This window comes from Rhinolophus ferrumequinum, chromosome 27 (assembly GCF_004115265.2).
Source record: "Rhinolophus ferrumequinum isolate MPI-CBG mRhiFer1 chromosome 27, mRhiFer1_v1.p, whole genome shotgun sequence".
NCBI lineage: Eukaryota > Metazoa > Chordata > Mammalia > Chiroptera > Rhinolophidae > Rhinolophus > Rhinolophus ferrumequinum.
The window spans coordinates 3,574,813-3,601,368 of NC_046310.1; the positions used below are offsets into that span (position 1 = coordinate 3,574,813).

The window sequence follows — 26,556 nt, forward strand, 5'->3', positions numbered from 1 at the left end:
GGGGGCTTTGGGGGACAGGGGGACCCCACGGGTTTTACTGGTGCACATATGTCAGCCGTTATGGTTCCTATCACGCCAACAGTCCTGCTGCTTCCACACAAGCCTGTTTCTTAGATCACGGAAATTTAAAAAGATGGTACTGTCCTCATTTTTCTGGTGGGCCTGTCTCCATTTCTCCCCCACACCCCAAAAAAACAAACCAAAACCGACTTCAACACTGCAGGTCTGAATGGGGAGAATCACGAGACAGGGAAGTGACAGACTTCTGAAAGCTACTCTTATTTTTCTTTTATATAAGCTAATGTGCACTGAAAAGCTCCACAGAAGGACAGTCTATTCGGTGGACCCCAAATCTATCTGGTTACCTGGGAAATGTTTTCCTAAGCGTATCTATTACAGGCCAACTAGAACAGCATTCTATTAAACAGATGGTGAGAAATCTGGATGCTGCGCTAATCTGACAACCCCCTGCCTGGAAGCCTCTAGTGGCACATCATTCATTACCACATTAGATTCAGATAGGACCATTTCATTTATTTAAGGCCTTTTATGCTGGAGTCCTAATTTATTTTTATGTGCTTATCTCCCATGATTCTCATAGATACAGCATGTTCTCCAAATAACAAGATCCTAGCTATACTTTGTGGTTCCCGCCTCCCGCGTCTTTTTATAAGGTCATTCCCTCTGCCTTAAATTCATTTCTTCTGCTTCTTAGAAGATTTTGCTAAATTGAAACTTCTGTCTCCTCAGGAATATTTTTAACCGCCCCCACTTAATGTGATGGCTCCCTTCTATGAACTCGCACAGAATTTTATTATATTCTGCCAGAGCCTGTACCATGTCCTTTCATGTATTTTTTTTCCAGCCTCGTCGGCTGTCATTTCATTCAAGGTAGAGAATGTGTCTTACTCATTCTTACACCGTCTAGAATGTTTTTCGCAGCACAGATGCTCAGTAAACATGACTTCAATGAAGGAAGTAAATGATGCACTAAAGGTGATTCACTGAGGCCCCTGGTTCAAAGCACTTTATGAACGACGTGCCTTCTTCTGTTCTCCCTCATGAGATCCCATTGAAAAGATGACTAAAGAAACAAACCAAAAAAATCATAAGCTTTTCTCAATGAAAAAGAAGTAGAAGGGATGAGAGATTTCAGTGAATTTTGGAAGATGGGAAGTGGATAAAGGAACGTTTTCTGATGAAACCCCCAGCGCAGGGTATGTTTAGAAGAAGATGGTGGGAGGACAAAATGTTACCCCCAGTGAGGCTCTGGGTGTAAGATTTCTAGAAAAAGGGGACAAATTTTAATTGAATTTCTGTATACAGAACAAGCCATCATCCACCATTTTCCGGCAGTTCAGTTTAGTCAGACTAAAACCACATTTTTCCTAGATGAATTAGAAGAAAATGTCTGAGATACATGCTAGCAGACAGCTGGGGTTGGGGTCCAACACTCTCTAATCTAGCACTTGGAGTCCCCAGACTAAAGAACCTGATTCCTTCTTCCTCACCATAAGGTCTAACCTGCTACTTAACAAATCGTATTCACAAAGGGATGCACTTACTATCCCTGTATCTCGCACTCAGAATTTTGAAATATGGCTCCTGTCATTGGGGGACTGTCAGCGCATGCCAGATGAAATGAGGGCAGTAAATCCAACCAGAAGGAGACCAATGGAATTGTTTTGGGTCTATAAGGAAGGTTGGGTCTTGTATTCACTTACAACGTTTGAAAGGAGAGTCAAGCATATATTTTGAAAGCAAAGAGAGTCTCAGTAAATGAGAATATAATTGTGATTATAAAATAAATTCATTAAAAAGAAATTCAAATGTATTTTTGAAAAGTAGAGAACTATTAATAATAGTTCAGAAGAATATTGAAGGATTGCAAAAGGGTGATGTTAGTTGTTCAAAGGAATAAAGTGTTGAGGCTTTTGTTAGTCTTGGTTTTAGAATTGTATTATATTATCATCTTTATATGTCCACAATTTTATTGAAAATACAGAATACCTAATACACGTTCACAATCTCTCTTATTTGAAACATTTGCAGTTATATAGTTTGGAATTCTGAATTTAAAAAAATTAGATAGATAATATCATGCATAAAATGTATATAATAAACACTCCCAGTGGGCAGTACCCCACCAGCTAACATATATTTCTGTGCCTAACTATATGAATATTGAAATAAAGTAGGATAAATAAAAACTATACAGAGCCTCAACTTGAGTGAAAGTTAGGTCTTGCCACCAAATGAGTTATACAAAATCTTTTGGTTTTCAGAACTTTTTAGATTTCAGAAGCGGTGGATAAGGGGTTTGGGGCCTCTATTCTAAATTGGAAACTAGCTTATTGATATTAAAGGAGTTGGAAAGTACTACTTTCCTGCTTATGATATAATCACTTCATAATCTGTGCCTCCCTCTCCATCCATGGCCCAATCAGCCAAAGGAACTCATTCTTTTCTGGAGTGTGGACGGCCCTACCCAAACCTGATCGATGACGAACTACGCATGTGCTGCCACTATCCACTCCTGTATTCAATGGTGGACAGTGCTAATCAATCACAGAACTCTCAGGGAACCCAAATGTAGTATCAGAGTCTCCTTTGGTCCAGGAGAATACTACTCGCTAGATTTACAAGGCAAGATCCAGGCTTTTTGTTTGTTTGTTTCTGGAGTTTTTAATGTTCAGAAAATTTAACTTAAATTTGTTATGACTCTAGAGGATCTGATTCTCTCTTCAAAGTAAAGGCCATACTAAAAAAATATACATCTCCAGACTAGCTTAAAGTAATTGCAATTATCATTCTCAGGAAGATACAAAAATAATAGGAGTTATACTGGAGAAAAAGAAAGTAAGGAAGACATTGTGAAATTAACAGAGTCACCGCTGAAATTAAAATTCAATAAAAACCTTGAAAGATAACATCATAGAAATCTCGAGGAGTTCAGATAAAAAAAAATGCAGCGAGGGTATATAGAATCCCAGAGCAAGAATGTCTGATGTAGTGGGAGTTCAGAGAAAATGGAATGTAAGAAACTATAGCAGAAGAAGGGCGATGCAAGTCTTTAAATTGACAGTGTCTCTTGCTTGTGAATGAGAACAAATGAGACAGAACCACACATAGAGACACCGCATTAGCAAATTACACAGCAGTAATGTGAAGAAAAGTTTTTGAAAACTTGCAGAAGGGGGAAACATGATCTCAGTATTGAATAGGGGTCTTCACTCTGACAAGGATATCCGCTTAACTTGTTTAATTGTAAATAGACGTATGAAAGAATATCAATTACTCCCAGAACAAGAACCTTGTATGAGCAGTTCCCACCATCACACACACAACTAACCGGATAAGGAACGTTCACCTCCAAACTTTCAACTCCTAGAACCATGGTGCCTCTTCAGCCACCTACCGCCACAAAAATGTATGTCCTTTGCCTGGCTGTTTCTCATGTAGCTCACTTCCAAAATAAACTGCTTTTGTGTCTGACTGATGGAACCCAGGTCACATGTCTACACCATAGCTAAAACCAAAGGTTCCTGAAAGTTATGGGCAAGATATGAAAAGCCAGATGTCAAGTCTCAAAAAGAGGCTGGACTAGATTCAGAGCAACATGTACAATGGGATATGGCAAGGAAGGTATCTGTTTTCTTTTCCAGCTAGAAAAACAAAGGCCGTCATAAACTCCAAGAAAATTAAAAAGAAACTCCAATAAAGAAAATTAAAATGTGTCATAATACTGATCAATAGGTGGTCAGGAAGTAAAGAGAAATTTTTGTAATATTGTCTCTTGAATAGTTCAAGGAACTACAGAGGAGGTAATATAATGATAGCACTCCACCCAGCTCTTAAGTGAACTGTGTTGCAATAATCACAATAATGTAATCAGGTTCTTTACTTTTCCCCAGCTTTATTGAGATATAACTGACATGTAGCATTGTGTAAGTTTAAGGTATACAACACGTTTTCTACTTTTAACCTGAAGCCATCGACTTCTTTATAGCCAGTAAACAAAATGCAAATATTTACAGTGTCAGCGATGTAAAAGTAACTGCACAGCAGAGAACACTTGGGAGTCGAAGTAGGGAGAAGGTGTGGGAGGGAAGAGGGCAGCCAACAGCCTGATCTTACAAAAGGGGAAATCAAGAGACTCTGTAGTTAGGGAACAGAGTTTCAAGTACGGTATTTGAAGTTACAAAGCAACTAGCTAGTCAGTAGATCTGGCCATGCCACCTAACCACCAACCGACCAAATTCTGCCAGCACATAGGTTATGCTTGGCCACCTGCCTGGTGTAAATATTTTCTCTTCTTTTGAATTGTTTCCTTTGAATTTGTCTTTTAGTGGATGTGCAACAGCCAGCTCCCCACAAGCCTGAACACTTCCCATTGTCTTACCTATTTACTTTACTAAACTTGCTCTGTGGACACTGGAGTGGAAGTCCAAAGAAACATTTTAAATAGCAGTATGGTTATATGAACCACCGAGTGTGGGGATTCAGTTGTGAGATGACTGTTTTCTCTCCTACCTCAGGGAAGGGGGTCCATAGATGACACCTACAATGGTACAGTAATCAAATCTGATACATGTTATTAAGAGATACCACAAAACTTTGAATTGAGCTCAGAATTTGGAAGAATTTTAGGGGGAGAGGTCCCAAAATTTAAGCTTTGGATGAAGTAATATGCTAAAAATAGCACTTAATAGAGTTAAAATATTGCTATGGTTTGGCCATTCGTTTATTTCCTAAGTAATAATCACAGGCACCCATACAATGCCAGGCACAGTGATAAGAGTTTGGGAAATGCAGCAAGAATACATTGTGATCGCAAAAGACGACTACTCAGTCCAGGCCAGGACACAATGTAAACATGACATCTGTATGGATTTGGAGCATAGATTAACTTTATCAATAAAGCATCTTTTAGCTACAGGAAGAGTAGTTTGCCACCTTGAAAATCAATCAGATGATAACATGGAGAGATAGGAGAGAGACTTCCTAAGTACACATAATTTTAAATGGGCAAAAAAACAAAAACTCAAATGATAAAGTGTAATTGACAACAAGGGTAGCTTCTGAAACTCCTATATCTCTGTTAATATTTAAATAAACAAATTTCTATATCTTTAAAGTTATAAATCTATAGAAATATATATTTCTTTAATATATAATACATAATTATATTATATATATACACTTATGAAAATACATTAAACGTAAATATACATACATTTGTAACAGGACATAACAGGAGAATTCACTGTGATCTTCTGAACTAAAGGGACAGACAGAGCATGGAACAGAAGCTAAGCGTATGCTATTTGGGAAAAGCAGCTTGTGTTGAGAGAGAGAGGGTATTTTAGCTATAAATTTTTTTAAATGCTGACTTGGAATAGTTTAAAATAACTGGAATGACTTATTTTATAACAGCATTGAAGAGCTGAGAATACAGTTTCATTTTGACAGATGAATTTATTTTTTCACCTGACAGTTTAAAAAGTAGATGAAAAGTCTTCACAGACTTTTAGGATTTTTCTTTCTTTCTTCTTTTTTTTTTTTTTTTTTTGTATGTGGTAATTATCTAGCTTCTTGAATTAAGTGAGTGCTTCAGAAAGGTACATTGGAGACTGTGACGGACAGCCTTTAAGGTTAGTGAACTTAGCCACCGTCATGTACAGCCAGCCTGTCAAATGTACCGTTTGAGGTCTACTTCATTTCTTCTTGAAATGGAGTCCTTTCAAAAGTGTTTTCTTGGTTTATGTTCACTAGTAACAATGCCGGAAATGGTTTAGCATTTCTCTGCTTCTTATCCTGAGAATGGCAAACAGCTTTTGGGTTCCACCTAGTGGTAGAAAATGGATTATCACCCTCTATCTTATTTTTACCTTAGGGCTCAGATGTCTATTTTGATGTCTGATGACTTGAAAAGCTGGGAACATTCTGTCTTTCAAGGTTAGGGATGCATAAGCCTCTGCCTACATCTTTACCTTGTGTTTTATTACATCTCCTACCTAGAATTCTTGGACATTATCCTTTCTAGATAAGATGATACTTGTGTGTCAGTTTTATCTGCAGACTAGCAAGAATAAAAGCTCATTTGAAGTTGTGTGTTAGCGATTTCCTTTGTAGCTGCACCTGCTTTGGAAGATTCTAAACCCTCTAATAGGCTCTCTCCCCATAAGTTACAATTAAGTCTCCAGTGACACAGGCTACAATTTGTCTACATCATTACTTTGACCTACAGTTTAACTAGATTCCTGATGGTAGTATGGGAAGATTGTAATACTATTTAAATATTTCACTTTTTAAATAAAGTAAAAGTTTGAGACTATTGTGAATTAATGCAATTCATGTGTCATTGCAGAAAGACACCCTGTAAAGAATGGAAATAACTACATGAAACTAAGCCGATATTAAATTGGTGAAAATGCCAGAATATGGAGTTAAATAGTGTGTTAATTTTAATTAGATTCAAACCTTTAGGTCAGTTTTTTAGACTTTCAAAACTGACTTTTAATCAATGCGATGAAATAATAAATATATTTTCTTATCCTCTTTAAAATGGAGTATCAGTAAGGAAATCGTTTTATTTAAGTCTTCTAGCATAAATCTAAATGACATCCTTTTCCTCAGGCAAACGTTTCCATCTAGTTACATGCAAAGTCTTTTATTACACAAGAAGAATGGATTTTGTACCAAAGATTCTTGTTGCGGGGTACCCTCATTCCCACTGATAATTTAGTTGGAGAATAAAAATAAATATACACAAAAAAGTAATTTGGCAATCCATGTTAATTTTGATGAATTTGATACTGATCATTGATTGTATTTTCAACTACATTATTTAGGATTGAAGAGAACAAAACATATTAGCAATAAATCTCCTAATTACAATGCACGGTGTTTAAGACAACATACACAATATTGTAAAAGAGGTGGCTTCCTGTTAATGATTGTATTTTTACAACCTTGAAGGTTTCAGAATATCACGGTCAGTATTCTTGGCATTTACTGTTAGTTCAGTGTCATCCTTATATGCATACAGAAAACATGACTGCAAAAATCAACTTTCACTTTCTAGAACTGATTAGTATGAATTTTACAAAAATATACATATTTTTAAAAAGTAGGAAGCTGTCGCTAGAATAAGGTTTTATGCTGTTAGTTTTTAAAGGCAAACTACATTACTGAACACATTCCTGAAGTAAGAACAGAGTACGTAATATAGTAAGACTTCAACTTCCTGCATCTGTAGCAGGAAATTCCAGTTAAATCCTTTTTTCTCCCTTTGGGAACATTTGATGCAGGGCAACTTTTAAAAACAAAAGTATGTAAGATTTTCTTTTCTTTTTTTTAACTGCATTTAGAGACCTGTATTAAAACACATTTCTGCAAAGAGCAGATCCAAGTACATACTCATTAGCTAACAGTTTTCCTTCCACTTGGCTGACTGTGTTGAAGCACAGGAAACTGCTATGTGAGTTAATTTGCTCTCTGGCAATAAATACCCATTTGCCTTGAAGGTGTAATCAGTGATTAACGAGGAATGTGCAACTTGTATTTGAAGAAAATAAAATCAGTTGTCAAAATTGATTTATGCGCCATTCAAAAATTGACTGGAACAAATGATATTTCTAACTTGGGGATGATAAACAGAATAGAACAGACATACTTTTTTTTTTTTAACCCTTTCTATATTGAGAGGGACTTCTCATGCTGTGCCAGGATTGGTGACTGTAATCCAAAACTGAGGAGAAAGAAAAGTGAAATATCCCATTTTCTAATCTCCTCTCCTTTCTATAGAAAGAGAAGATGGCAGGGTGGGGAGGGCGGAGCAGCAAAGGAGCAAAGGGCTGGGGAGCTTTTGCACCTACCTCCAGGCACGTGAGATGGAGTACAAAAGAATTACCTACTACCCACGGAGTATACAGGTGTCTACAGGAAGTGGGAACTAGTGTCTCGTTTCCCAGTCAGACACCTGCCTATGAAGTTTCCTGTGATTATTTGAACATGGAGGGAAAAAGACTTGGAGAGAGACAGCAGAACTAGAGGTCACCCTTATCTCCCACACATGGGTTTCCTAAGGCACAACGGCAACTTAAGAAGATTTGAGCTGTCTTTCTGGCACCCCACCTGAGGCTGCCGTCTACAAGTGAGGAACCCGAGAAAGTACAGGCTGTATGTAGTGTGTACCACCAAGAAATGAGATGAGGGACAGTGGGAGAGAGTTCCTTGCTTGCCATCGATCTCATGCCCCACAAAGAGTTTCAAACGTCTCTACACAACACCTCCTAGAGGACACTGATGACCAGTTAAAGTGACTTCAGAGAATAGCAACATCCCAGGGAGAGCAAGCCTGAGCTGGTAAGAGTAGAGTTTCAAATTGGATGGGACTGGGCTTTCTGATGACTGAACATTGTTTGAAAGAAACGGGATCTGTCCAAGACATTATTAAGGGACAGGAATGGGACACTGGACAGAGCATGGCTGAGGCGACAAGGTCTTGAGGATGTTGATATTCTTTACTTCACTAGACATTTTTCTTCCTTTCTCCTAAGCAATTCTCTATAACCTTTCCTTACACTTTCTTTTTTTTTTTAATTTCAAATATTTTTTCTCACTGGAACATTTGTTTAGGGTTTAAAATACACAGAGTAGCAGACACAAGCTTCTTTTCCTTCTCGGCTGTCCCCCTGAATTTTCTCTAAGGCTCTCGTGACTGGTACTGGAGCATGAATTCTATAGCTCGGCCCTTTGGGGGAAAAAAGATTTCAAAGATGCCTTTCAAGTACAAGCATATGGTATTGTTCTGTTCCTCATTTATTTTCTTAATAGAATATTTCATTTTCACATTCCTAGTCTTATTATATTTCTTTTCATTTTCCACTAATACCTTTACAAACAGCAGGAGCTGGCAGTTATTTTGAAACTAAAGGTGGACATAAGCCTATATCGGAAAGTCATTACTGTTCCATTATCAATCACATGGCCCAGCAGCCTCAGACGGGTAGGAAACAGACTACAGATTGCAGTATTTTGCAGGTTGGAGGGTACTTTGAGTTAATAGTAAGTAAATGCACAGGCCTATTATATTCCCTAAAGGTTCATTTGACTTGTGTAAACACATTTTAAAACGTCATTAAATGGCTTTTCATAATTTTCCACTAAGTTCCCCATTCTGTGCTTTTTGTCCCTAATATCTTTTGTGGTTTCACTGCTGCTGAGGCTGAGGGTGAATTCATTTCATGCCCATTAATGATTACGGAACTCAGACATTTTTTTTTCCCCTTCCTAATTCTAACTGCTCATTCATCATAGGGAAAGCAATTGGTTATACCCGAAAAATGATTCTGGTGAAAGAGGAAGGTATTATATAATTAGAAAAGCAGGGCATTTAGTAAGTGAGCATGAAGAACCTTGTTAGATTACTCTGTGTTCATTTAACAGAATATCTATTAAGCACTTACTTGGTGTCAAAACGGAAGTCAGGTCGCAAAGATGGCGGCAAATAAGACCTGATCCCTTTTCTCATGGAGTGGATTTCACAGGGAAGCAGGGCATTAAGGGTTAGTTAATCCAATTTGGTGTCAGTATTATGGAAAAAGTACACTGTAGAGCTGAGAAAGTAATGACCATACCGTGGGTCAAGGAATTTACGGTGTAGAAGGAGCATCACTGTGAAAAGGCCTTGTTAAGGAGAGAGGCTTCCCTGAACTTCCCGTTCAGGGACACCCAAGAGAAGGAAGAGAGAAGTATGGATGAAATTGGAAAGGCAGGCGTAGCGTGGTTAGGAGGATTTTGTAATGACAATACCATTCCCTTCCAAGTTACCACACTGTATTCCCACTGCAGCCCCTGGAATTAGATTCATGCTTCTCTTGAATTGCTTTTGTACCCTTGTGTGACAATTATTTGACCCCATGCTGCCTGTGGGATCTCAGACAAGCCCTGATGAATTACGGGCATCTTCTCTTTAATTTCCACTCTTTTTAATGGGCTCTGTCTTTGCCAAGTACCCCCGTGACAAGCAGCGGGACATAACCAAGAATTTTACTTTTGTTTGCCATAGGGAAAATTTTCTCCACTAGGAACAATCATCCTTAGGAAGTAATAGTTAGGCATCGTCATATGCAGTCAATAGTCAGAAAGGTTTCATTTTATTTTCCTATTTCCAAAAATATATTAACATTATAGAAAAGAAGGGGCAAAGGTTTCAAGAGCTTTGTTGTTCAGTAGGTTGACGAGGCATGTTGAAAGTAGCTCCAAAATATACCACCAAGGCAGGTGTAACAGGCAAGCAACAGTGGAAGCTAACATTTACTGAGTGATTACTGTGATTCCAACATCTGCCAAGTGATTTATTCTATTACCTCATTTTATCCAACCCAATGAGGCCGAAACTATTTTTCACAGAAGAGGTAAAGAATCACTGAGAAGTTAAATAACTCACAAGATTGCAGACTTGGGATTCAGATCAGGCAGTCAGACTCCAAGGGCCTCTTAAGAGGAAATGAAGTGAAATGCACCTTGAAAATATATGGTTTTAAAAAACATATTGACACTGTGAAAATGTTTATAAATGTCTTTCCTCCCTAATAACCCTTTAGACAAAACTCAGAGGTTAAAATGGCTTTTTAAACCCTAAATATGGTAGATACTACTTTTTTTTCCGCTTTTATCCACTCAGAATTACACGGAGTATGATAAAATATTCTGATTTTTATATGTTTATCACTTTCCTTCTTGAATGTTCATTTCTTGTACTTACAGAGTTCATAAGCTTTATTCAGAAAAAGTTATTGGAATTTACTGTACAAAATGGGAAAAACGAGCTATTGGGTATTTACAACAAATTTTTCATAAGTCAAATTTTTAAAATATATTTTCAAGGCCACTGAGCAGAACATTCCAGAAAAAAAGAAAGTGCACTTTCTGTGATAAATATATCTTCTTTTTTAAAAAAATACTTCTGAGGATATCTTTTGGAGATCCTTACATTTATCCAGAAGTATCTTTTCTTAACTGCAACATAAGTGAAAAGAAGCCACTGCTATGTTACAGACAGAAATGAAGAGTATATTTTCTACAGAATAAAACTGATAAGTTGATGTGTATACATTAATAATTTTAAGTACAAAACAGAATCAGTCAGCTACAGGGGCCAAACAAGTAAGATAAATGAGACAAAGTGGGCCATATCACCGAGACTATAAAACATGTTGAATATATAGAGAGTGGGCATGACTGGATAAGGATAAACAGAGACTAAAAATCAAATGCTGTGTCATTGGTTCATGATCAGCATAAATGCCTTTGTTAACTGGGGTGTGAAAATCTACTTTCTAGGAATCTGCTACTTCTCAAGCTTATAGATTGTGTTGGATTCAAAATGTTTGTAGTGACTGTATTTGTAAATAACACCATCATTTAGAGCACTAACTAGATCCTTCTTTGAACTGTGCTGGGAAACCCTTACAGGTGGGAAACACCAGCTGTCCTTTCAGCCACCCTCACTGCGCTTCTCTGTGTGTGTGTGTGTGTGTGTGTGTGTGTGTGTGTGTGCGCGCTTTCGTTGCAGGGAAGGCCAGCAATCACCAGAACAATGGCAGAAGACGTATGGCAGGTGCTCTGGGAATGAAGTTTATCATATTACTTTGGAAGAAAGTACATTTTTTGCCGAATATGAAGGAAAGAGTTTTACGTATGCCTCGTTCCATGCACACAAAAAGTATGTTTCTGCTTCCATGGTGGAATGAAAATATGACTCAACCATACCTTTTGAATATAGTTTTCTAAAATGCCACCCATACTGGTGCTCATGAGTTGAGGACTTTTTTAAAGTCCAGTCATGAGTCTGGACTTTTTTACATGCTTATTGAGACATATGAACTCTGACCTTCCGCATGGTCTCCACAAGTTAAGACTATCAGGTGGAAAGTATAATTTGGTAGAAATATTTGCTTTAGTAACTTTTAAATTATCTTTAAAAATATTTTCATCCATTAAGAATTCACAAATACGCAAAAATTCATTTTCTTTGTAGAGCTTCATTTTAAATTGTTGATTAAAAATTTAAACAAAGTGATATTAACATTTATAAAAACCAGACATTTTTAAAGATTTCCTTTGGCCAGAAAAATATATATAAAAAATTAATGATAGTTTCTTTTATTTCAAACATGGAACATTATTTTCCCTCTTTTTCTTCAAAACAGTATTTAATTAAGAAATGAAAATATATGTTTATCATAAAAATAATATATTATCAGTACTATAAATATATAACATCTTAGGATTTGTGATATATCTAGTATATTCTACTAATCCAATATCCAGTGTATTCCACTTTAATTCTCAATATTTAAAAAAATATTCTTTTAATTAAAGTTTATTGGGGTGACAATGGTTGGCAAAGTTACATAGGTTTCAGGTGTACAATTCTGTAATACATCATCTGTATATCACATTGTTAAGCTTGATTTATTTGTAATACTATAAGCATATTGAAATAAAAGTATTCAGGGTATTTTGGGTTTGGAGCCTATCCTGAAAAAATATATAAGGATTTTAAAAATAATGTATGTTACCTTCAGTGTTTGTTATTTCTCCTAATTGAGCTGCATACCTATTCAAGACTATTTAAGAATATTTTTCTAAAACTTAGAGTGAACCAAATACAGTAGAAACAGAACAAAAATAAATTTAGGGATCCTGATTCTTTCTCTTGTGACTTTGGGTAAATTTCCTTCTCTCCTTTAGGCCAATGGTTTTCAAACTTTTTTGATTAATGTAGGACATACTGTTTTCTACATTACCTTTTTTGAACAAAGCAAGATATACATTTTGTGGTAGGACTCAGTATACGCACAAAACACTTTACCAAAAATTATTACCCTTACTGTATGGTATGCACTTTGATGTTTTCTATTCTCTTCTGTTTTTCTTCGTGTGTGTGTGTACATACATATATATATGCACGTACATATATATATATATATATATATACACATACATATGTACATATATATGTTATAATCAACTAAATTGATTTCACAACACACTAATGACATAGTTTTCTTGTAAAAAACAAGAGCCTTGAACTAGTAGGATACTATGAATCTTTAAAATTACTTAATTTGGGGCTTTATTTTTCCTTTGCCTCATAATAGTTTACTGATTTCCTTACATATGCAAACTTAACAAAACTAAGACCTCTGCTGAGTTACAATTCTTAAACTCTTTTATTGTCTTTTTTATACTTAGGTATGGTGTCTGCTTGATTGGTGTTAGGAGGGAGGATAATAAAAACATTTTACTGAATCCAGGTCCTCGCTACATTATGAATGCTACAGATATATGTTTTTATATTAATATTACCAAAGAAGAGAATTCAGCATTTAAGAATGAAGACCAGCAGAAAAAAAACAATGTGCCACGGTCATTTTATCACGGACCTTCTAGGTTACCTGTACATAGCATAATTGCCAGCATGGGTAAGTATCAAGCAATTAGAAAATGCCATTTGCTTCTTTCTAAAAAAAATAATAATATACTTTAATTTTTATTAAAATCTCAAAGTCAAATTTAGAACATACTTGTGTGTATTACAAACTTGGTGTAACCAAGTATATAGAGCAAAATTTCTAAGCTGTTAAATTGGTAAGAAATTAAGCCAACTCAAAGCTACCAACAATTATTTTATATTTCTGATTAGAATATAAGCACCTGACACATCTTTATTTCTTTTGTCTTATATGCAGTTATCAACAGGTTATTTCAATTATTCATTATTTTTCTTAAAACTCTCCTTTCATTCCCATCTCATTCTCACCATTGAATATGGCTTCTATGACACAAATGTTAATTAAAAAAAAAATACAGACAAAATTTCCTTAAAATTTTGCCACCGAACTACCTACAAACCTACAAACATTTAGTCACAAGAAAAAAACATCCTTTCTATTAATTAATATAAATACCTTCGCTTACACTGTGGACCCATTTCTTTTTCCTTCTCACGACTTCATTTTTTATTTTAATTCATCCTCATTATCTAAATTCTTGTTTGTTCGTTTGTTTTTTCAAACACACTGGTACATTCTTCTCTGCCTCTCTGAGTCTTTTCACATTTACACACACACACACACACACACACACGCTCTGGACTACCATTTTCACAGATACTTTTTTCAAAAGAATTTTCTTCAGGAGCTGGCTTGAAACCTTACTGTGCCCTCAAGTTTCCACCCAGTTCAATCTGACATCGCTGCACAAGAGTGAAAAGAGATGGCATGCCAGCTGTTGGGGGTGGTACAGGAAGTATGGAGGGTAGGGTCACTGGGTGCACATGTAAGAGAGGGAGCAGAATGATGGACTATGGAACTTAGTTTAGGGAAACAGGTGAAAGACATGTTGGTTGAAGGAAACTGAAATGGTAGTAAACTAACTGACTATAATTCCAAGTGCAAAGAGAGGAGGTGAAGGTCAGTGTCAGAGAAAGAGAAGCCAGGAATAAGGATTATGTACAATAAGTAGTCATTACAAAATCTAGGGTGTGACCCTGACTGTGATTGGCCTTAAGCATGTAGGTTTGCTATCCTGACTTCCTTCAGGTTTTCCTATGGCTTGTGTGCTCGCAGTTATCTTTCCAGTCAAAATCCATTGTCTGGACCTCAGAGGAGCCCTCTATCCCACCTGGCGAAAAGCGCCTCCCTCCTCCTGCTCTCGGCCCCACTGTTCTTTATCACATCCTTCTGTTTTATTTTCTGTATGGTATTTATCATGATCTAAAAAGACTTTTTCCTCATTTGTCTACTTCATTATTTTAAGGATAAATCCCTATGTGTAGAAACCTGGTCTGTCTTGTTCCCTGCACGTCCCAAATGCCTAGAATAGCGCTTGCCACATAGTAGGTACTCAATAAATATTTGTTGAGTAAATATAAAATATTAATGGTTCTAATATAAAAAGTGGTCACAGATCAGTAAGACCAAGATAAGTCAGCAAAATGGCAGGGTGCGGGGGGCGGGCGATATAACGAGGAATACAAAAATAGAAAAGGCCAAGACTTTTTTTGTTAATTTTAAACAAATGTGGCTTGAAAAAAAGGTAGTTTTTAACTTTAAATCCCTAGGAATTTCAGGATTTCACAAATCTTATGTTTTGTGCTATAGACTTTTTTTTTTCACATGGCACAAATGCCCACATGAAAAAGAAATAAATAACCTTTGAGATTCGAGGATAAACAATAATATATATCCTGGTTCTACTGATTGTCTCTCGTTTCACTTTGTTCATTAAATGATCGATTATGTAATAACGGTGGCAAATGCTTTGACGGATGTTCATGTTTCATTGTTTTAGGCACCGTCGCTATAGACTTGCAAGACACAAGCTGTCGGTCAGCAAGTGGCCCTACCCTGTCTCTTCCTACAGAGGGAATCAAAGAAATCAGAAGACCCAGCATAGCTCCTGTGTTAGAGGTCGCAGACACGTCCTCCATTCAAACATGTGAACTTCTAAGTGATCAATCAGAAGATGAAACCACACCAGATGAAAAAATGTCCTCCAACTTAGAGTATGTGTAGACCCTCGAAGCTGTAAGATGTACTGGCATTTGTGCGTGCCATGGGAAGTAATGTCCATGCCTTCTGGATGTCCTAGAGGCAATCCTCCATATTTCTACCAAACCAGCCTTCCTACACCAGTCTCTCTCTTGACTATAAAGGTTTATTCTAAGTCCTCAAATTTTTACTTCAACATATATTTGTAGGCTTCCTCTAAATTATCTTTTATCCTTAAAGAAAAAAAAATACATAAATCAGTATTTCCGTGATATAAGCTGCATTTTTGTAATTGTAGGTTTGGGTTATATTGGGCCTTCTACCTTTAATTTATTTTCTTCCATGTCCTTACTGATATTCAATCAGTTACTCAGTAACGTGTACCATAGCTTCCTCCATTACACTTCCCTTCCGGTATTCAGCAGGCTTTTCCATACCGTAAACACCAGTAACATTTTGAATGAATAAATGTACTGGTTCTCTTGACGAAGCTTCCATAGCAAATTGCACCCCTCTACATGCTATTAATCACAGTGTAGCCTTCAGTGGAGTTGGCTTACTTGTTGTAGCCACATATTATTATTATATTTTTGTGTCTTGAGCAAAGCATAGTGGTCCACAGCCTTGACTACTGATTCTGAAAGGATTTGTTTCCCAGAGCAGGTCCACCTTCTAGGGCTTTTGTGCAAGTGACTGTGATTATACAACCTGATCCATAATGTCTTCATCTGCAAACCGAGTATAAGTGTTGCCTCATAATGGTCATATGAAGATTAATTGAGATGATAAAGAAAACGTGCTTAGGACAATGCTTTTGTACAGAGTAAGCATTCGATGGTATTAATTACTGTGAGCTGTAGCACTAGGTAGTGGTGGCAGTGGTAGCATCATTCAAACACTGCTCCCAATATTTTTCATATAATGGATGTTCCATTAATGTTGACTTGAACTACAATGAACTGAAATAGCGCTGAAACTTAGAAAAATCCTTCTTTTAATCCTTCACACTGTTTAAACATTTATTACAAGGAATGTTGCTATACCCACAAAACACAGTCTACTCTCTAAGAAATCAATAGCACTCAGCTATATTTATGAACTACTTGATAGCAACAAGCAGAGGTTTGACCACCAATATATTTCTAGAAATGGTGTGGCAAGGTGTGATTGCAATTCTTTACATGTACTTCTGAAAAGATTGACAGGGAAAGATATTTTTTTTGCATTTCCAGAAAAACGAAAAAGATTTTCTTTCATTTCTTAATTTTCATTCATGCTGCTGCTTTTCGATAGTTTCATTTTAAAAATGAGGACAGCCAAAATGTGCAGGTGGCCATTTTTATGTCAGCAAACTGCATATTCTTGATAATATTTTAAGCATGCTTCTAGCAAATACTCTTTATGGTGGGGAGTTAACCGATTGATTGACTCCATATTTACTCATTTTCAGTTATGCATTTATGACTAATGAACATTGAGAAAGTGAATCGTAACAAATGCGTTTTACTTTAAATGTGGCCTGTAAAAATTAACACTACTGTTTTTAAAAATCTATCTAAATCTTTTAGACTGAGGATTGGCAAGCTTTTTTTGAAAGGAACTAGCTAGGAAATATTTTAGACTTGACGGATCACATGGTCTTTTCTGCAACTGCTCAAGACTGTTTCTGAAGCATGAAAGCACTCACAGACAATACAGAAAACGAAGGAGCAAGGCTGTGTTCCGACGAAACTGTACTTGTGGACACTGCAATTTGAATTTTATATAATTTTCACCTCTCATGAAATAGTGTGCTTCTTTTGATTCCCCCCCCCCGACTTTTTTAATAATATAAAAATCATTTGATAATTCACAAAACCAGGGGATGGGCCAGATTTGGTCTCCGGACACTGTTCGCCTTCTCCAATCTAATCTATTTCCTTATCAAAATGTAACTGCGACACAAAAAGCCATTGCATCTAACTTACAGGGGAACATGACTGTAACTGAATCATCCAACTGTGCACGTGCTAGTCAAGGCAATTCATTATTTCTAATTGTTTTACAGATATGCTAAAGGCTACCCACCTTACTCTCCATATATAGGAAGTTCACCCACTTTTTGTCATCTCCTTCATGAAAAAGTGCCATTTTGCTGCTTACGACTAGACAAGGTAAACATGTGTTACCGTCTGTCTCTTTGAAATGAAATTATGGCATTTTGCAATAACATATCTTTAATTTTGTATGGTATTCTGAATGACATGTTTTAAGAACATCATCCTTTCAAATGGAGATGTGTTTCATAAAGTGGTGAATTTTACTTTTTTAACTGCACTAAGATGACCCAAATGCTTTACCTCTCTACAAAAAGTACCCAGTGAGTCAGTCAGTCATGTTTTCGAAGAGGAAAACTAGTGCCAGACTCTCAACATCCAGGGTCCGCAAATTACTTTGGCCAAAGGTGCACTATTTTTGTTACCAGGCATTCCTGTCGAAGTCGCAATGTGGAATCACTTGACACGGTCAGATTATTCACAAGGATTTACTACTGACTAGACTGCAAGCTTGTATCAGTACCTGCTTAATATCTCCTTTTCTAAAGGTTTTACCATAGGTCTGGTCTCCTGCTTGGATGTGTCAGAGAAGCCATCCAAAACAGAAAGGTTGTAAGAATGCAAGACTTTTTCTCTCTTTCATAGTCTGGCCATTGGGTTTGATCCATATCAGAATTTATTCTCCTGATGAAGAGGAAAGCAAATAAAAAGATCCTTAACATCCCACCACCACAAGTCAAAATATGTCACCAATCTAAACAAGAATTTCTTCTTTGCTCTAAATTTGGAATTAGCCAGAGTAAAAAGAAAAATCCCACCTCTTTCCTTACGACCTGTGCAATTTGGGCGAATAACTTCACCACTACATTTCCGGTCCACATCTGTAAAATGGTTGTGATTTTAATATGAACCCCACAGTGCCCTTGTGAGAATGACATAAATTGGTGCATGCCAAAAGCTTAACACAGTGCCAGGAACCTCGAGAATGCGTAGGCCCCAAACACATTTCGTTAATATTCTTGCTATCGTTTTTCATATGACAAGCATTATGACTCCTGGCTGCTGCTGCCCCTCTTTGGAAGATTGACAGAACAGGACAACCGGCCTGCCTTTTTCTTCCTGAAGTGGCTGTGTGGACCTTGGACAGTCCATCTCTTAGAACCTTATTTCCTTTTCAGCCTTTACTTTACCGTCCCGCAGCATTTCATACTCGGGGCTTGCTGGGCATTTTTGGCAACACGAAAGCATCGTAAGCTGCAGGGCCTTTTCACCTGCAGTGGCCCCTTCCGAGACGCTGTGACTGATTTTTTATTCACACTATTTTTGCTATTTTTCCTTAAAGAGGATTTCCAAAATAATACAAACTTTAGGCCCCACAAAACCTCGATTCACTTCTGGTGGCATTTTACTTTGTGAATACAGACTGAAAGAGAAAAAACAAATATATTGGGAGGCAGAGAGTGGAAATGATTTCTGGCCAAGTAGGGTGTCTGATAATAACTGAAAGCCTCACGTTTCAGAGATGAGCACTGCTGGAGGGGCATTCAAGGGTTCTTTAAAGTCCCAAGGCCCTGACCCATCTCGGCCTCATGGAGAAGGAGGAGGTGCTGAGTGGTGCAGGCTGGTGACACCCTGGGATTATCCAGTCCTCAGGTGGCATCAGGCTGGCTGGGTGTGGTGGTCAGCTCTGTGAATGATGTAATGAGCGCTCACTCAGCCATGAGGAGGTGGGATTGTGCAGTCAATCCCACTGCAGCTGGGAAGTCAGTGACTTGGGGTCATTGCTGTCCACTCCATTTTGCATCAGTGTCAGCTGGCTGCTTCCTGGTCAAGGTTTTCCAACACTAGATTCCCTCTTCTTTCCTTGATTTTTTCCTTCCTAATTGAGCTACTTCTAAGTCTCCCAAATTAGCTGTTTTCCCTCATTTTATGTCATCAAAATTGAAGTTCTTTATAACCCCGAAATGAACCTGTCACCCTTCCACAACCACTCTGTGAGGGACCTTGGTGATGTGTTGTTATTGTTTTTGTTGCTACTATTAGTATTAGTATTTTACTTTTACAGTACTTGTATCATTATCTTGCCAGCTCAGGTATACATTTAGACAATTAGGGTTTATTTGTTTTTGCTTTTTCTTTAACAACAACCAATCCCTTTTTGGACCCATCCCTTTAGGTATTCAGTACTGGGAATGTTCCAAGGTTATTTAATCATAATATTACTATACTTCTGTAAATGGAAGTCAGAGGTAGATCATTTTTTGAGGTATGATTGACAAGTAAAAATTGTATATATTTAAGGTGCATATCGTGATGCTTTCATATATATACATATTATGATCATTTTACAGTACAGATATCTAGATATCATCTAGCAACAAGTTTAATTTACAATAGAACATGTGTACACAAGTATTATGACTTTTTTCTTCCTCACATCAAACTGCATAACTGTAATTCATTTGTCTTATTCACGTATATCTCCATTTCTTAAAGCAGGCTGGAGAAATGGGCATAGAAAATGCAACTATTTTCAAAGTTGTTAGAAACTAAAGGATTTACTAAGTTAGATTAACTTTACATATCCATATACCCTACATTATTTCACCAAATGCTAGTGGAGTATAAAAATGGCATTTCTTTGTATATTTTTTCTTCTCTAGAGTTGCCAGCATAACTACTATGAGGACGCAAAAGCCTATGGATTTAAAAATAAACTAATTATAGTTGCAGCTGAAACAGCTGGAAATGGATTGTATAATTTTATTGTTCCTCTCAGGGCATACTATAGACCAAAGAAAGAACTCAATCCCATTGTACTGCTGTTGGATAACCCGTAAGTATATTTCAAAATACACAAATGAGACAAAGAGTTTTTAGTACTATGTCAAAAATAATTTCTTTTCATTTGCTTAGAATATTTTAAATCAGATACATTATGGCACATGATTCACTGGGAGACAGATTCCGTGCTACGGGACAAAACAGTCATTGTCTATAGTTCTATTTCACAAGTACTACTTAAAACATCACTGAAATATCCTGAACTTCTCACTGAAAACTATTTTGTAAGTGGTCATTGCTCAATAGCAGTGGGAAACATGCCACTGAAATAATTACAGTTGTTTTCCTTAAATCAATCAACTAGCCTGGAAAATCTCTGCCAAAACTGGATACTTCTGGTTCTCTTTCTAAAGAACCGTTAATTATCAGAGAAGCATATTAACGATCCATCTTTGTATGTTGAACCACGATGCATCATCATAAGTGATTATAGTTCTTCCACGGTTAAAATATACATTTTATAATATAATATGAATAATTAATGCTTTGCCATGTTCATTAATTTTGAAAATGTTGGATTCATAGACTCTGGTGAAATTAGACTACTTAAGCATTTCAAAATTCTTATGCAAATATAATATAGGTCACTGAATGCTATGGTCAAATCCATTGTACCTTAAAATTATAACATTCCTCTCTGTGACTGGAAATTAGGAGCAGGTGGTCCTTAGGTCAAGACCATATTTCAAGGTCTTCCAACTCTCCTTTTCAATTGCTGTGAATTTCAAGATAAAACTGTATGAGGCCAAAACCTGTTGCCTTGTCTCTGTCTTAAAATTCATCAGAATAAATTTCTTAAAACAGAGCTATTTCCCCAATATATTACAACTTCATGGCATTGGTTATTCTAAACATACCCAATATCAAGATATTCACTGATGCATCTTTCTAAGCATCGTTATCACAGTGGTAATCGATTCTAAAAACTGAGCACACCTCTAAAGATTTCAGTTGAAGAATTTTCAGGTGTCGTGATTCAGTGATTGTTTTGGCATCCAAGGGAAGGTGAGGTAACTTTAGCTTAGGTGAGGAGAAGCAGTCACTGAGACCCAATGTCAGAAGAAATAAAAGCTTAATAAAACACATCTTAGGAGAGTAAGTTTTGGGTTGCAGGATGGCTATGGCAACAGAGTGGTTGAAAATCACCTCCTGGGCCTTTGCATATATCCCTTATTCTGGACCTTCTCTGGTCGGAAGCTCTAAGGGACTGGTTCAACTGGCACCCAAGAGATGCTCAATTAACTATGTGAAGGTGGTAGGTTTTAGCTCTTTTTGCATTTATTGTGTCCACTCCCTTAGAGATACAATTTAAGGCAGGGACACTGGCAAGCTCATTGCCTTAGAATATGCCATTTTGTATGGCTTGGACCAAAGTGGATCAACTCAAGCCCAGAATGCAGAGAGGAAGACAGGAAGAGGCTCGAAGTAGAAGTGGAACTGTGCTTATAGCATCTCAGTGGTAAAGCAAAGGGTAAAAGCAGTCCTTTCCCCAGTTGCACAAGATTAACATTTCTTGTCCTGATCTGTAAATCTCCTAAGTGGGTTCCTGGACCCAATTTCAATTGTGTTGGGGTGAGTGGCTCTCCACACCTCCAAGAAGCAATTCTTGGGGCACCAGTATTTAACCCAGTCCTGACCCCCTATCTGGGCACAGCATCAGATCCCAGAGGTTAAGGGCTCAGTCCTACAAGACTGAGCTTGCCAATCGCAAGCCCAGGTCAATTCTAGAATTAGAGCCATCTATGCAATTCAGAGTTCATTATCCTTTTCCTCTATATGTTCTTACCTAACTTACAGGTTCTTGATATATGCAAAAAATATTGTTTGTCAATTCTTTGTAGAAACAAGAATAATATTTTAACTGTGGATTACCTTGCAGTAAAAATTTCCTTTGCTTTCCGAATGACTTCCATTTTGCAATCCAACTATTCACATGCTGTTGACTGTTAGATGATTTTTGTGGGGTTTGATTTCCTTTCAAAGAGTTAGGATGACTGCATGCTGTAAAATCTATTAGCTTTCTGTGTACTTCCTGCAAGTGGTATCTAACGTTTTTATTAGTTGCCCTCTGTTCCTTTGGTCAAGAATGAGGAAACAAAAGCTAAAAACAAATACATAATGTTCCAGGAAGTTTTATGCAATCTTTTTTTTTTTTTAAACAATGAGGTGCCTGTTGTTCTACGGTGACTAGTAGTTTGCAATCTATCCACAATATTACAAAAAAAAAAAAAAATAGGATGTTTAATTCTTTAAAATACTTCCATGTTATAAGAATTTGTACATTGATGGTTGTACACAATTATTCACTAGCTTAGTGGGGTTAGACTTTATTTTAAATTCACACGAGCCTTGCTGAAAATAATACTCAGAATATGGCTATTTAGGAAATTAGTTGAAGAACCAATTAAATCAACATAACAGACATAAATAATAACAGATGTCATCCGTATGGGACATTAAAATGTAAATTAAACTTCTAGTATTTACACACCTAATATATCAAAATAAGTGTCCACAATGTTTTCAAATAAAAGTCTTCTAGGTCTCCTGTGGTAATTAAATAAAACCCAGTGACACCGGAAAACATCTCGGACTTGATACTGGTTCGTTAGAACTGGTTGAACTTCTGACTGGCTGGCCATCTGTTCTGTTTGGTCTACTGTCACACTGATTTTAAATATTTTGATTACCACCGCAACCTGAAAGTTCATCTAGTCATCTGATGAAACCATTTCATGAAAAATGGAAAAGAGAGAGACGTGGAGGGTCTTGAGTTAGCACTTAGAGTGGTCCTTGTGATTTGAAGAAGGAGGGCAGTGCCCAGAAAGAGAACTAGATGGCACTATCAAAGACGACTACTGGGCGTGTATACTGTTACAATATTTGTTGCAAACAACACAATCACGAGCTATAAACACATTTTATAAGCTGCGATTCACTAATATCCCTTCTGTGAATGTCTTGAGGTGAAAGAAACTAATGCTAGAAAAGAAAAGTCATCTAAAGATGTCCATACCAGTATTATTTATCATAGCAAGATACTGGAAACAACTTGTAACATCAATAATTGATAGCAAAGAAGTGGACATAACTTATATATGGAATAACAGGCTGTAAAAAATGAATTGAGGTACGTTTATCATATGTAATAATACGGGGGCATAAAATGATGGGAGGACTTTAATAAATGTTGCAGCAGTGGTATTTTTTTTTTTTTTTGAGTGTAAAGGGATAAGAGGATGTTCAGTAAGGAGAGAATAAGCCAAGGAAGAACAGACTTCATCTAGCTGAGACAAGCAGCTGGCATACCAAGGGTGCCATATTTCCCGTGCCTAGATGTCTCGTCTCCTTCTCTTTGGCTAGGCAAACTGCTATTCATCCTTTAACATCCAAATTAAATACCACCTCTGTGAAATGACTCCCAATTCTGCCTTTTGAGTGCAACTTACTGTTCATTTTTTCAGATATATATTGTAATTGTGTGCTTTTGTCCATGTGTTCTAAGAAAAAAAACATCTATATTTCTTATAGTACGTTAATATAATATTAGCTTCTGCATATGCCTGAACATATTAACATGTCTATTATGTAAAATGTTTTGAATACAAAGATGTGCTGAGTGAATAAATGCCTGAAAGAATAACTTCATAAAATAAACATAACAGATAAAGTGATTTCTAAAGAAGCTTCCAGGTTTATGATTCTTTCCTCAAATATGCATATCAGTAAGGATTTCAGTTATAATAAATATTTACTCAACAATATATTAAATAGCAATGATTTAAAAGGTGAATTAGTTTCATTTTAATTTTATATAATACCTAGAATGCATGGATACATATACTATATATATTTATTGATATGTTGATACATTTGTATTAAGGGGCACGTTGTAATTCCATGTATTACTTAGAGAGACGTGCACTTAGTCGGTAGGCTAATCAGTTCCCTGTGCTTTGGGTCACCCAAGAAAATAATTATTAGTTCCTCCTTTTATAAGGCCTCCTCTGCATAAATAATTGTTAAACTCATGGATAAGACTTTTTAGTCGTAATTAAATCATAATTAAGCTTATGTATCAATTCAGTGTTTTCATAGCATAATGCCATAATGTTTCTGATTTAGAAAGCAGACATACAACTTGTTTTTATAATTCTGAGTGCACTGTATTATTCATAACAAGGACAGATGCCATTTTCTAATTAATGTTAAAAAAAAAAAAGCACCTAAAATTAATCTTGTCAGTGGTGTTTAGTTTTGGAAATGCAAACTAAGTCGACTTATCTCCTTTCCCTACAAGTACTGCCAACTGTTGTGACATTGTGTTTCATTTTGTAACCCATCTGCTACTTAGGCCAGATATGCATTTTCTGGATGCAATCTGTTGGTTTCCAATGGTTTACTACATGGTGGGCTCTATTGACAAGTAGGTGACAAAGTCTTTGGCACACTAACTAGCGTGGTGTCCTGTGGTCTGTCTTGTGCTGTGCCCCGTGTTGCATGATGAGTGTAATTTGCCATTTTAGTATTGCAAATATGTATTTTGCATGTAGAGCTTATGTTCTTGTATTACATATCCAGTATTCAAACTTCCTAAGCAGAAATCTATTGTAGAATTAGAGCAAATTTTGCTGCATGCCAATTTTGTCCATTTTGTCTAGTTCCTAAAGCTGTTACAGTTTTGTGTTATTTACAGCAATACCGTTGTTCCTCTCGATATCGTGGTAGAGAAAACTGAAAGGTTTAGCATCGTGATGCATTGATACCGTTATTATAACTTCTGGAAACCTTCCAAATAATTCAGAAATGCTCATTTTAAGTCACATTTATAAATTGGAGCATTTCCTTAAGAGTTTATTTTATTCTAGGAACACATATCAGAGTTTATAATTTCTAATTAAAAATATAATTGTTAATTAAAAGGTCAAATGTGTGCAATGCTTTAGTATTAAAAAACACATTATTTTATATGCATGAACATGACACAAAAACATAGACAAGATCAGAAAACTAATACGCTTATAAAATGCTAATTTTGTATCTAAAAAGAATGTCAGCCAGAACCTTCAAAATAAAATGCTTAACGTTATCAACTGAGTACTTTCATAACTACATTTCACCCTATAGATGTTGAAAACCAGTTTGCAACTTTGAAAATGTTTATTGGCTGTGGATACACTGAAGCCCGAACAGACTAACATATATTTAGCCTACATTTTACATTAATATAATTTATATTAACAGTTGTCATAATACTACCCAACTAACTAAAATGTAGTTAGATGTACTAAAACTATTTAAATTGATGAAAGTTAAATCAACCTGTATTTTATCACTAGTAATGTTATTCTGAAATACAAGTATTATCAAATTAGAATTCATTAGAAAAACAGCACATATAAAGGAAAAAATAAACCTCCCATCTATCTTTGTCTATGTAAACTATGAAATGAATTCTACATCCGTAAAAGTATTTATGGTGAGGAAAAGAACTGAGAGGATCAAATTCCTAGGATTAGAGATGAAATAGGTTTGACTACGAGTCGATAACTATTGAAGCTGTGTGACTGATACACAGAGGTTCTCCATACCACTGTCTACTTTGGCTTCTGTTTGAATTTTCCTTAACAACAACGATAAAAACACTTCCAATGAATTAGAACACACTAACACTCCCCATACTCATACATTCACATTCTAGTTCTCCTTGAAAAGGGTAGAGAGGGAGGCCGTGCCAACTAGATTATCGGTTAACTTTTTTCCATCCTTACTGACTTTTTTCTTAGGCAGCCATCTGGTGGCAGAACTGTGTAAAGCAACCATGCTGAAGATTTTTTTGTAGGTTAGTGTGGAGAAAGCAGTATAGACACAGAGTTATAAGAATAAATCGACAGTTCTAATAAAAAAAGGAAAAAACGAATATAATGCAGTATTAAATAAATGTAAAAACAATAATTGAAAGTTAAAACGCGATGAACAAAAAGTTTCTAGATTGCTCATAAATGCCATTCCATTTTTTTTGTATTTTCTATAAATTAAAACTCATTTAATAATTACTAAAATCATTTGCCAAGATTATTTTTAAACTATAACAGCCAATATTTTGA

At 36.3% G+C, this 26,556-nt stretch overlaps 1 protein-coding gene across 7 annotated transcripts in view; it reads left to right on the top strand.

Annotated features, from left to right (window-relative positions):
* KCNT2 (potassium sodium-activated channel subfamily T member 2) overlaps window positions 1-26,556 on the top strand; it is a 224,785-nt gene that overhangs the window by 148,716 nt on the left and 49,513 nt on the right. For 5 of the 7 annotated variants that reach the window (XM_033099848.1, XM_033099854.1, XM_033099849.1 and 2 more), the window contains 6 exons: window positions 11,585-11,734; window positions 13,270-13,499; window positions 15,370-15,583; window positions 17,617-17,722; window positions 20,269-20,441; window positions 24,804-24,875. In XM_033099848.1, coding sequence (XP_032955739.1) covers window positions 11,585-11,734; window positions 13,270-13,499; window positions 15,370-15,583; window positions 17,617-17,722; window positions 20,269-20,441; window positions 24,804-24,875 — 945 coding nt within the window. The remainder of the gene's footprint in view (window positions 1-11,584; window positions 11,735-13,269; window positions 13,500-15,369; window positions 15,584-17,616; window positions 17,723-20,268; window positions 20,442-24,803; window positions 24,876-26,556) is intronic. The other 2 variants (XM_033099850.1, XM_033099852.1) reach the window with 1 other exon arrangement.